At 43.4% G+C, this 12736-nt stretch overlaps 1 protein-coding gene across 1 annotated transcript; it reads left to right on the forward strand.

Annotated features, from left to right (window-relative positions):
* Positions 1–3538: 3538 nt before the first annotated feature.
* LOC128730720 (N-acetylgalactosaminyltransferase 6-like) lies at positions 3539–9351 on the forward strand. Its single transcript, XM_053823799.1, has 5 exons — positions 3539–3580; positions 7033–7406; positions 7478–7836; positions 7908–8788; positions 8858–9351. The coding sequence occupies exons 1-5, from the start codon at positions 3539–3541 to the stop codon at positions 9041–9043; spliced, it is 1842 nt and encodes a 613-aa protein (XP_053679774.1). The 3' UTR covers positions 9044–9351.
* Positions 9352–12736: the final 3385 nt, after the last annotated feature.

Below are 12736 nucleotides of genomic sequence, written 5' to 3' on the forward strand. Positions count from 1 at the left end.
ACGTTTCGAAGGAACTGCACTGCAGGGAAGCGAACATCTGAAAAACAAGAGCAAACAATATCATTGTAGTCTCGTTGCATTCAATTAATCATCGCTTCTTTTCATTTCGTTCAACTAGCACACTCACACACATTGTCCGGTGCGTTGCGCAAGGATGTTTGCGTATTAAATTTGGCACACAAAATAAGCCAAAAAGGGAATGAAATTAGATTTTAGTTCAAAAAGTGCAACATTTATCGCCAACAATACAACCGCCCTTCAAAACAAGCGAAAACACACGCACGCACAGCACGCTGACGTTTAAAATGTCAGCTGCGTAACGTCAGATTGGTTTAAAAACATAGCCGCAGAAAAATAATAACATTATTTAGGCTTTGGAAGCTTATTTCAATATTATTAAGCATATCTGAAGCATTAGAATTTTATTTAAAATCATCAATTCATGGTTTCAGCAATCTAACATCAATAATGGTTTTAGTTTAGTTAGTCAATTCGATCTGCCATTACCCCTGAGTTGATATACTTTCTTGAAACCTTTGTGCCAAAAGATCGTAAGCTAATGGATGATTTTTTGAAACTTTCTAAAAGTTCTAAGATCATTCACACGGATCAACGGCTAGCAGCCCTAAGTTGTTATACTTTCCTGTTGATTTAGAGTAAAATTGGCGTGAAATAACAAAAACACCGATCGGAAGCTGGGTAAGAGAAAATACTCAACGAATATGTTCATTAAAAGCAACTAAAGAATGCTCAACAACTTGCAAAGCAAATGCGGTAAAGTTAAAAATGCGGTAAAAATGTTCGCGCACTCGTCGAGAAAGATCAAGAAAATTTTTCGCAAAAGTATCAGGAGAGCATGTCTGCAAAGTAACATTTTTATTTAAAAAATACCGAACCCGAAAAATGTGCAAAAAATAAAACTTATAATTCAAACTGGATAGGGTTGTGCTGAAGCTTTCAAAAGATACCAACAGATGGCAGTACTCAAATATGTGAAACATTTCATTGAAATGATTTGAAATTTTTCAAGCGTTTTTAACAGCGCCATCTATCATTGAATAGTAAAAGCAAAAATTCTTGTTCGTGTAGTTAGCGCCATCTATTGTCGAGTTGAGGAAATGTTACAGCGTTTTATTTTTGAAGCGTTTATATATTTTTCCAAGTTTTTTATTTTGGGGGCTGGTAAGCTCTCCTGTTATTTTTACGTAAAATTTTCCCATTTTCGCCCGTCAATTTTTGCGACAGTTTTTACTTCCCTTTTTTTCATTTTGAACACTGTTGGCAGTTAAAAATTTGCTTCTCACGCGCATTTTTTATAAGAAAATTTGGGAAGATATCGGGTACATCTATTGTTTGAATAATTTCCAATCATTTTGAAAATTGTGAAAAATTTGATAATAAAAGAAATGCGTCCAAAAGATGATTCTTATTCCGCACGTGGTAACGCATTGCATGCAATTTGAATAGGACGTCAATGAAGAATCTGATGTTATGGTAAGTTTTTTAAACACTTTCACTCATTATGTGTATTCAACCATTGTTAGAGCATTGTTTTTCCTAAGCAGTAAATGGGATTGCAGGCATCTTATTTTTTCAAATCGGCTTTAAAAACTGTGGCAAAATTAAATGACGAATGACTTTCTTATCTCCAAATTGTTTCGAAACTCCGAGATAACCACATATCGACAGAATGAAAAGCTGTTGTTCAGTTGGCATGCTTTCCTGTTTATCCAGTGTAAAATCTATTGATTTCGACCTACGAATTACTACAAAACACACACTGCTCACAGGGTTTTCCTCAGTTTTTTAAATGTACTTCTGTTCTTAAATGCTGTTTCTATCGATTATCTATATCTCCACCCTGCACAAAGAAGTGAATCTTAATAATTTCTTTTTAATGTAAAACCTACTTTACTGTTTATTTTTGAGAGTGTGTTTTATTACTCAAGAAACGAATATAACCCGCGATCATTTGCTTTGCCGAGGAGAAATATTAGCGCTTCATAAACGTCACAAACGTCATTTACGTGGATCATCCAAGCAACCGAGTGATTTCAATAATATGCCATTTTTGCCGCCAAATTTCCACGTTCTGCTTAATTTCTGAAATTTTAATATTGAATAATTATTCAACCTTCATGTGATCATCCTTAAAGCTGAAAAAGTTATTAATGGAATACTCCAATGTTATAAAACTACTAATTTAAAAAGCATCCAGGAATTTGGAAAAAGATAAACAACATTCTAAAACAAGTACGCATTAATTGCCTTCAACTGTAACATTTGTCTCGTTGCATTTATTTGCAAATCACCCATTTGATATTTTTTTTTGAATGGAAAAGTATCCCGTTGCCGTATTATTCCTAACGAATTAATATTTTGTTTAGTCGTCAGCAGCTCGTTTATAATTCTCCTGATGGCACCATTTTCATCCCAACAGTTCCGATGACAAATAAGCACTTCTCTCATTCGGGAACACACAAGCTATACATTATGCAAATTAGTCATCGATTCCGCTTAAAATAACGTCAATATCTTCATTTGCATTCGAGCCGCACGTGCTTGATCCTCACCAATGATGACACGATTTGTTTTTTAAATATAAAATTCCGGTGTAAACAAAAAAGTGGACCACGTGGAGATGATTAACATCGAGACAGCTTTGCTATCCTTTCTCCCGTAGCGCGTTCCACACCAAACAAGGAAACGGCATTCCCCTTGGTGAGGAAAGTCGAGAAAAAAAAGGGTAAATGTATCAAATGTGTCCTTTCTCCTTCGTGTGGTGTTCAACGGCGCGAGCACAAAACTCGAAACGAATGACCAAAAAACCCTTACCGCTTGCGTAACATTCGCTGCTCCATTGCGCACGTTCCGATCGAGAATGTCGCCGCAAAAGCGAACTGTGAATTACATCCTGTTCGATATTCCTTCCCCTGATGCCATTTCGGCAACCGCATTCTATCGCTAATGGACTGAATCGTTGTGTGCACGTTCTGATTACGAAATGAAAATTCGCCCGGGTAGAAGCTAACGTTTTTTTTTGTTTTGGGAGGGTTCGCTCTAACTCTTCCTCGGTCGTGTGCCATTTAATCAATCAAACAAACAAAAAACCTCCCGAAACAAACTCATCGTCAACCTGCCGCACGGATAAATCCCGCGAAAGGGATACGTCGGGGGTTTCCTTACCTTCTTTTGATTTTTTCTTATTGTTAAACGCAGGCAGCGCTAGACGCCACGCGGTTCAAAACGCAACCGGCTACCCGCTTACTCGGTGGTCAGTCTTGATGCGAACAGTTTCTCGTGCCTTTCAGTTCATATCTGCACCTTTCGGAACGCGGACGTACAACTCGCGATCGGTTTCAGTTTTTCGGCCGTTGTTTCGTTTCTCGCGGTGTGCTTTTCGAGTGTGTGCGTGTGTGTGTGTGTGTGTGATTAAACAACCAACATGATGTGAAAAACCCGTGCCCGTGCGTGGTTTCAGGAGCACGTGTTTTTGCAAGCTTTTCAAACGCGAAACGGCTTTTAAAACAGCCTCATTATGCGCGTTCCACGTGTGCTACGGCAGCTCAAACACCGAAAGGTACTGGGGAGGAGAGAATTTTAGCGCTCCAAACAAATTTTGATCCCAAATGTAAAACAGATTCTTCCCCCCTTCCGAAAGCTGAGCGAAGCTGTGGCAAACCATAATGCATAGCAAATCGCTAAAAAACCCGCTGGGAGGCGGTTAGTTCTTTTTTTTTTTTTTAATCGCTATCGACACCGTGGAGTGGAAAAACGAAACAAACAAAAGCCTCAAAAAAAAAAAACACAAAACTCGTTCCCCATTCCCGTCGAGGGGGGAACCTCGCTAATCCCGGCGTTCGAGATGGCCCCCATAAATCAAAGGAAGGTCCCCTTGTTTCTGGTGCAGAACGCTCGCGAATGCTCGCACAGGAAACAGGAAAGCCTCCATTCGTGTTTGGGGTGGGAAAAATGCGTGGCAGGAAATTCGCATCTTCTGCTTTAAGGCGTTATTTCCATTCCGCGGGGTTCCACACGAAGGTGAAGGTTTTTGTGTACGCGCTCAGAAGACGTTTTCCTTGTGATGTTGTAAAGTTTTCTTTTGTGCTCTCTTTTTTTTTGTTGGTGTCTCTCCAAATCGCCAATGGGACGATTTTACGTGGCACTCAACGGGCCACGTTCTACCTGCTGCTGTCGCTAATTAATTAATTCGTAACATACCAGCATAAAAAAAAATCCCCCCGAACTCACAGAACCTCAAGCTCCATAGCAACGGTTGCTAAGCAGGTTTTTTTTTTGTTGGTTGCTGTTATTCATTAGACATGTTGCTCGATCTCGATCATCGGTCGATTCTTGTGAGTTCGTTAATTTATTCCGCAAACATCCGTTGGCTCACAGCTGTCTGTGAGGAGTAGGTGATGGTTTTTTTTTTACGTTTGGTTATTTGCACGTAATGGCAATAAAAAAATCCACCAGCACCCCCGCTTCGGATGACAAATCCCGTTTCGGCACGAATTTTCATTCCTGCCATGCGCACGGATGAGTTGCCCACTTAATGGAAGCTCGCGTATGAAAGCTCGCGTACGATTAATGTTTTACCTTTACCACGGCAACCAACAGTGGGGTCCCTGTGGGTAGGGAAAAAGAACACCCTACAAATAAAGGGCGTGAGCAATCGTCATAAGCAACAAAATTACCATCAGCACTGCTCCACCGCCAATAAAACATGCGGCCACAATCGGCTGAATAGCGGCGAGGTCGGCTAAAAGCAAACACGCGGCTTTGAGTAGCGAACGGTTACAAATCGCCTCCAAATGCCCATCAAACGCGCGCACAAAGTGGCCCTCCATGTGTGTTAAGGGCTGTCCAACGGCAAGATAAAGGTGCCTGTAATTAATAAAATCTGATTTTATCACCCCACCCGGGGCTGGGCACACAATATGTTTGCCGGCTCGGCTTGACGAAAAGGGGCACCGTTTGTGTTGCGTGTTTTGCGGCATTCCTAAAGCCGGAACGGATGTCGCTATCAACCGAGCCAACAGCTGGACGCTAGTGGAAGTGAGCGCTTAGATAGAGGACCTAGGCATGTGTGTAGTTCTTTTTCATTTATCACAATAGTTCCATGGAACTTCGAGGGGACCAGATAAGGACAATAGTGCAGCCCGGCTCGAAGGGGCGTACTGATGTTGGGTAACAGGGGGCACACTGTTACTTCCGATACGGGTGTTTAATGACACGAGATATGTCCTAGACCTGTCCGTCAGCCCAACCAGTGATGGAGATGGAACAGCAAGTTAACGTCCATTTGAGAATGCCTTCGATATGTCGGCAAATGAAATTGAGTGGAAACAGCAAGATGAGGTTTTGAAAGTGCCATTTCCGTTGCAGAACAATTAGCTAATGAGCTCGGCATGCAATTTTACGGTTTGGGTGCAGTTTTTATAAGCATTTATTTAGCGTTGTTTTTCTTGCGAATATCCCAAGGGTATTCTACATTATTTGCTACAACAACAATCGTATGAATAATTCACCAAAGCACAGGGAAGAAGCTCATGTAAATGAAATAATGTTAGCACAACGAACAAACAGCGTTCTCAGACGCCTTTTTTCATTGTTTTAAGTGTCATTGCTATGCCACAGCGGCTTATCCACCAATCGGTAGAAGCATTTCCATCACCCTGTTATAACAGGTGTTCGCCAAGGTCGCGATTAGACGATTGCAAACAATTTGGACGTGAAAATTGTGCCCTTTCTGTTTGACCAAACGGGTTACGATATGCGACAGAAGCGATTTCACTCGTACGCCCAAACACACGTACGTTCTGGAGCTCGATATGGACACATTTTTTTTATGCTTTCTTTAGCTTCATTTTGAGTGGATGTGATAAATCGTATGGTGCAGCAAAAAATAAAAAAACCAACCAACCCACCAAAGCGTTCGCTTTTGATTGCGCGACGTTACTCTGACATTCGTTTTAATTAACGCTGATAGTGGAGGGCAAGCAAAAAAAAAGGCACGAAGGAGTACTCCAGCATGTACGTTTTATTGCACATTAACCCCAATTGAGACTGCAACATGGCCAGATTGTGCAGATTTAAAATAACCAAATGCACTCACACACACACTTAAAAGCAACACGAAACAAAAAACGAAGCTTCACAAGTGGCCTTAACCGGCTGCGCCTGGTCTGGGAGCATGTAGCTCATCAAACATAATTTATTTTTCTCACCACCTGATTACACCGAGCGACCATCACGGCTGCTCTGCTTGTACTGCTTGTCATGAGGTCTTCTTTACGTAAAAAAAAAATAAACCAAGGTTACGCCCGGGAGCCCAACAGTATGATCACGAAATTGCTCATTTTGCGAACCCTTTTGGGTGGAGCATTTTTTTGTTCCCCTGTGCGCCTTAAATCCGTTCGCGCCAATTTCGATCGATCGATCTTCGAGAACCACCTGCCGATTTTTGGATCGATTCCCGTCAATTAGTGTCAGACGGTGTGGTTAGAACGCAGTGTATGCCATAATTGACCCGTTTCGTACAAGGATTCTGACAAAAAATGGGGCTTCCTCCGAAAACTCACATAATTTGGGGAGCATAATGGTGATCGTATTATGTTTTTTTTTTCATGTGTGTGCCTTCGCGAAATACTGCCCGTCACTTCCCCGTTGGGCAATATTGTGAGTGACTGTTGTGATTGTGCATGTTTTTTTTCCCTACCATCGCCCTTAACAAGCGAACGTGACATCTCGAAACGTTCTAGCAACCTTTTTGTTCTCCCTCATAAGTACAAAGGTCACCAAAGCACGCGCTCTTTTTCGGACTCCAAGCTATGTTGAATTTCAAGAAGCGTTTTCTGCTTTGCTTCAACTCCGCCGACGTCTTCTTGGTGACCTTCCCACAGTTCTCGCTTTCGTCGTGCTATCGTCGCTTTAGTCTTCAGTGCGCTCGTCTTCCAACGCGCTTCTTCCGACGTTAATTAATCGCTTTGTTTTCCCTTTCGCCGGACGCCGGTCACCGGACGACTGCAGCCACTGTTGGGTGAGCTGATCGTAAAGCTGCTGTTCGTGTTATGCTGCGGTCTCATCACGGTGGTGCTGATCATCCACAAGTACGAGAACTTAGACAACTTCAAGCGTACGCTTTACTACCGGTACACGGATGATGAGGGTTTCTTTGCGCAACCTCGCAACGTGGCTGGGGAAAAGATGGACTGGCACGATTACGAGCTAATGGAGGAGGACGCTGGTCGAGTTGGTCCTGGTGAACAGGGACAACCGTACAAGCTGACCAGCGCGAAGGATATCGCACTGAATGGGAAGCTGTTCAAGGAGAACGGTTACTCCGCTGTGGTTAGTGATATGATCGCGTTGAATCGCTCCGTGCCGGATATTCGACACCCAAAGTAAGTGTTATTCGTGAGGTGATAGTGTCTCTAGAAGGACTCAGGATTTCATTTCCGTCACTCTTCCCTAGTTGCCGCACTAAAGAGTATCTCAGGGAGCTCCCAACGGTCAGCGTGATCGTGATCTTCTACAACGAACACTGGAGTGCGCTCCTTCGCACGGTGTATAGCGTGCTGAATCGATCACCTGCTGCTCTGCTGAAGGAGATCATACTGGTGAATGATCACAGCACGAAACCCTTTCTTTGGCGTCCTCTAAGAGAGTTCGTTGAGTCGGAACTAGCACCCAAGGTTCGGTTGGTAGACCTTCCCGAGCGATCGGGGTTGATCTTGGCTCGAATGGCTGGTGCTCGAGAGGCTAGAGGTGATGTGTTGATCGTGCTGGATTCCCACACAGAAGTTAATGCCAATTGGCTGCCACCGTTACTGGGTAAGCTTGTGAACTTCAATCACCCGAGACAGCTTAAGAATAAGTCGCTTTTCTCATCCATATTCTCGCAGAACCCATCGCCGAGGATTATCGTACGTGTGTGTGCCCCTTTATTGATGTGATCGCGCACGATACGTTCCAGTACCGTGCGCAGGACGAGGGTAAACGTGGTGCCTTCGATTGGAAGTTCTACTATAAACGATTGCCACTGTTGCCGGGCGATTTGGATGATCCGACAAAACCCTTCAATAGCCCGGTCATGGCAGGTGGATTGTTTGCGATCAGCGCCAAGTTCTTCTGGGAACTCGGTGGTTACGATGAAGGACTCGACATCTGGGGTGGTGAACAGTACGAGTTGAGCTTCAAAATCTGGCAGTGTGGTGGCCGGATGGTGGATGCGCCTTGTTCGCGTGTTGGGCACGTGTACCGGGGTTACGCACCTTTTGGTAACCCACGTGGCGTTAATTTTGTGGTGCGTAACTTCAAACGTGTCGCGGAAGTTTGGATGGATGAGTACAGCCAGTTCTTGTACGAACGAAACCCACAATTTGCCAAAACGGACCCAGGGGATTTAACGAGCCAGCGTGAGCTGCGAGCTCGTTTGCAATGTAAACCATTCCGTTGGTTCCTGGAGGAAGTTGCACCGGATTTATTGGTGCGCTATCCACCGCGTGAACCGCAACCATTTGCGTCTGGTCGATTGCAGAGTGTGGCTGATCCGAAACTGTGTTTGGACTCGCTCAATCATCAGGCGAAAGAACCGATTGGGTTGTACGCATGTGCCTCGAACAAAACCCATCCTCAGAGCAATCAATTCTTCACGCTCACGTACTACAGGGATATTCGCGTGCGCAGCAATGACAAGTGCCTCGATGCGGCTCGGATGGACGACGAAATCGTGCTGTTTAATTGCCACGAGTCGCAGGGTAATCAGATGTGGCGGTACGATTACGTAAGTATCACCAAATGAGCTGTTGTTTTTGTCATCACTAATAAAAGTACGTTTTTCTTCAATTCCAAGGAATCGAGACAGATCATCCACGGGAAGGAACACCTGGGGCAGTGTCTCGAGGCAGATCTCGCCAGCCGGAAGGTGTTCGTTAGAAGCTGTGATAGCGACAAGCGAACCCAGCAATGGGACTGGGGGTACATTCATTTCGTGCACCTACAGAATTGGGACGTGTACGGGGCAAAGTTTCTGAAATGAAGGCATCCAAACGAACGATAACGCCCGTGTGCCTTTGCTGCTGATAGCCCGTGTGCCAAATGGGGTTGGCGATTTGTGATTTATTTTAGCTTATCGTTTCGCAACGATCTCAACCGGTGTTGGTTTCAAGAGACTGCCTTAGTGTACCCGAGTGCGTGAGTGTGTGTGATTATGCGTGTGATGTGCGTAAAGGTGAATATTTGCCGCGAGGAGATAGCAAATTGGTTTGTAATTAGTCAATCAACTAAAATAAGTGTTATTTTACAGCAAATTAAAGCTTATCAACTTTTAAAACCAGGATAGGACGATGGCGACTTAGAACCATATGTACATAGTTAGAAGTAAGCTCTGATAGATTAGGCAATGAAAACATTAAACATAAGTTATGTTACTTACGTAGAAAAACATCTTTATGGTTACTACGTTTTTAAAATGTAGTAAATAGACTCAAAACATGATTTACATGGAATAAGAGGAAATAAAAAACTTGCTTTCTGTGCAATAAAATTGAGGAACATTGGGAAATTATAATTTATTTAAAAAAACTGAGAAAAGCGTACATAACTCTAGTAGCGGGTTGCATCTACTGTCGGATAGAGGGCGCTCGTAGCGGCAAGTATCTGGGGTGTCAAACATTCAGACGGATCGTTTTTACTTTTAATGTTTGCATCATTACTGTTAACTGATATCATCTACTTTTTGAAAAAGCCAAAAACGATTATAATCTTCATCATTCCATACCCTATTGTCATTATAGCAATCTGGTTACAATTTAACCCGAATGGTCTTGTTTTTACTTCATAAACACCTCAACTTCGAAAGAGTGCGTAGTAAAAACTAAAATTATGTTAGTTTACCTAACATTTATCACGTGCTAATCGCTTTTTAAGCCGCTCACCCTAGCATCATCTCCCGAGGTGGGTGTTAACGTACGTAGTACTGTGTTTTACCGTTTCCGTAATTCGTTTCCTTTTTTTCCCTGACGATAATTGACAACGCTGATCACATAAATATCGCAACCAGCTACCCCGAGCACTATGCGATCAGCATTAGCTGCTAACTCCCTTCCCAAAACTCGACGAGGGCAAATCTCGCACGCAACCACAACAAAATGCATCCCAATGCAGGTTGCACCGTGGCCCTTAGAATTTTTTTGTTTCCTTTCCACTGACAACCGCTTCCCTGCCTCTTAATCCGCGCTTCCGTCGTTCACGCTCGCGGCCGAAATTTTTCGGTTTTGGTTCATGAAAATTTATCATCCGTAGCTCATTAAAAAAATGTAATTCTCCGCGTTTTTCCTGCGCCTTCTGGAGTTTCGGGTGTCCCAAGCGTGGCTGGGAAATGGGTGAACCTTCACAAAACTGAGGAAAAAAAACGAATGCCACAATTAAAAATCCTTCTCCAGCGTGGCTCATTGCGTTGCTGTAACCTCAAACGGCGAGTTTTGTGGAGCGTAGGGGATCGTTATAGAACGAAGAGCGAGAATGAGAAAACCGTAAGATGGATGTTTGTTTTAGCGAGCGGGATGAAAAAAAAAGCATATTTCCTTTTTATGTAAGAGAGAGTTTCGAATCGCATTTGAATTGTACGTTGCCACGCCACACAAGGGAAATGAACCAAACGATGACGAGATTGAACGTCCTACAAAAGTTGTAATTCTCATGAAGCTCGTCTTGTGAACAGTGGGCTTTCAATCTTGATAATATGGAGAAGTGAGTATACTATCGCGTTGATCTTGTGAATAGAATGCACAGGCATTATCTAGTTGATAAATTTTTATCACTTCTTTTGAACTGAAGCGTACATGAACAGGCTTTGGAACATTTCCGTCGCTTCGTGTATAACCAAACAGGATCCAAAGATTTTCCAAATTCAAAATTTCCCAACGGACAAGATTTGCCTGAAAGTGCTTGGCGCAGGCGAAAAAGATGCAAATTAACTTCGAACCACCACCGACAGTCCTTCATGTCAATCAAACGATCGTTGGGCAAAACCTTCAGGGACTTCGCACAGAGAGCCAGGCACGTCTATTATTGTTCTTACGGTTTATGGATGCTAAAGCTTCCTACCGATCCCGGAAAGGTTCCTGTTTCCAACAGAGAATGGGATATTTACGATCCTTCCCGGTTCTTCTTGTTATTGTTAGGATAGCTTCGTTTTAGGCGCCGTGGCTATGTATGCTGGCGCGGGCCCCTTTATCGAAGATTCCGGAATTGTATGCTCGTCGGCAGTGAAGCTGTCAACTTCGGTGGAAGTCTTCCGAAACAGATCCAAAAAAAATCGTCTTATGTTTCACCTAATTGACTTCGAAACCCCTTCCAACATAGAGCCTGTGTCCTGCGGAAGCGGATCAACTCGAACCGACAGCTCTATCAAGCCCACCATGGATCTATCGGACCACCTACCTCAGGGAGGAAAGCAATATACTTACTTGCGAATGTTTGTCCTAGCGTCCCGTTTGACTCATAAATATATATATGCTTAATACGAGCAATGGCTTATGGAACGAAAATTGATCTTCTTGGAGGATCATCGTACCGACCGGGATCTTTCGTCTCAGTTTTCTTCGTATCTCCGTCTACCTAACCTTGTCTTCGTATCGATCCCAAAAACCATCATCTTGAAGAGGATGCTAATATAAACCTTGCAAAAAAAAAAATTACAATAATAAAAGAACTCGCCATGCATGGGCTTCAACGACGGTCAGAGCCGATCGGAACCCGGACGGTTGGTAGAGTCTCGCCTTCCCTGGAGACCCTGCAGCCTCACTTCGGTCCACACTCCCGCCATTCAGCTGGACAGCAGATGTTTGCAATAAAAGTGGCAACAAATTGCACATCGGTGGAAACGGCGGAAGCGCGCCGAACCGATCGAAGGGACCGCCTTGAACGGTCCCCATTCAAGAGGAGACCATGAAGAGGCCCATTATAAGAGATATATGTATGTGTACACGTAAATGCTTGCGATCCCGAGGCGTGCGAACGGCACTCGATCGCCCGGGAATAAATTAACATTGGATTCGCTCAAGACCACGACTGGTTAGGTAGAGTTTTGCGCAGACAAAATGGTGGTGATATACAGTCACAAGCTGGTTGGAATGCGCTGGACGAACTGGTAGCGCAATGTGCCAAAAACTAGCTCGACCAAGGGAACGACCAATTACACCACAAATGTGACACCTTCGGTAGAGCATGTAAATTAGCAGTAACTCTATCAAGCCAACCAATGGTCAGACCACCTACTTTACGGAGGAATGGTACGATGGTAACTTGCTTAACCTGCGAATGTTTTTGCTGTGTAGGAAGGGATTCGTGCTGACAAACTGGAGGTGATAAACAGTCACAAGCTGAATGGAATGCACAGAAGAAAATAATTCGACCCATGGAACGATCAATTGCTGCAACAGTGTCGTCTCCTGTCGGGTACAAACTTCAGCAGTAAAAGCATGTGCTGGCATTTTTGATTGTTCATTTGGTTAATTAACAATGATCGTTTAATTTATTTAATACACCTGGCTTGAAAAGGATCATCGTTGACGTGTTCTTTATTTCTATAGATTACTTCACGTTGCTGTGGTGACAAGGAAAATTTTTCGGGTTGCTAAGATGCCCAGAAAGAAATAGGTAGTATTTTAAATCCAAGCATTTCTAATGATTTTCTTTTTGAATAATTTTCATTTATTGCTAATGAACA

The sequence above is a fragment of the Anopheles nili genome, chromosome 2, assembly GCF_943737925.1.
Source record: "Anopheles nili chromosome 2, idAnoNiliSN_F5_01, whole genome shotgun sequence".
In the NCBI taxonomy this organism is placed as follows: Eukaryota; Metazoa; Arthropoda; class Insecta; order Diptera; family Culicidae; genus Anopheles; species Anopheles nili.

Bases quoted from the DNA above. Each gene is read 5' to 3' on its own strand.
- LOC128730720 (XM_053823799.1), top strand. From the start codon at position 3,539: ATGCGCGTTCCACGTGTGCTACGGCAGCTCAAACACCGAAAG. The intron at 7,407-7,477 runs GTAAGTGTTATT...ACTCTTCCCTAG, and splicing joins CCGGATATTCGACACCCAAA to TTGCCGCACTAAAGAGTATC. The intron at 7,837-7,907 runs GTAAGCTTGTGA...ATATTCTCGCAG, and splicing joins TTGGCTGCCACCGTTACTGG to AACCCATCGCCGAGGATTAT.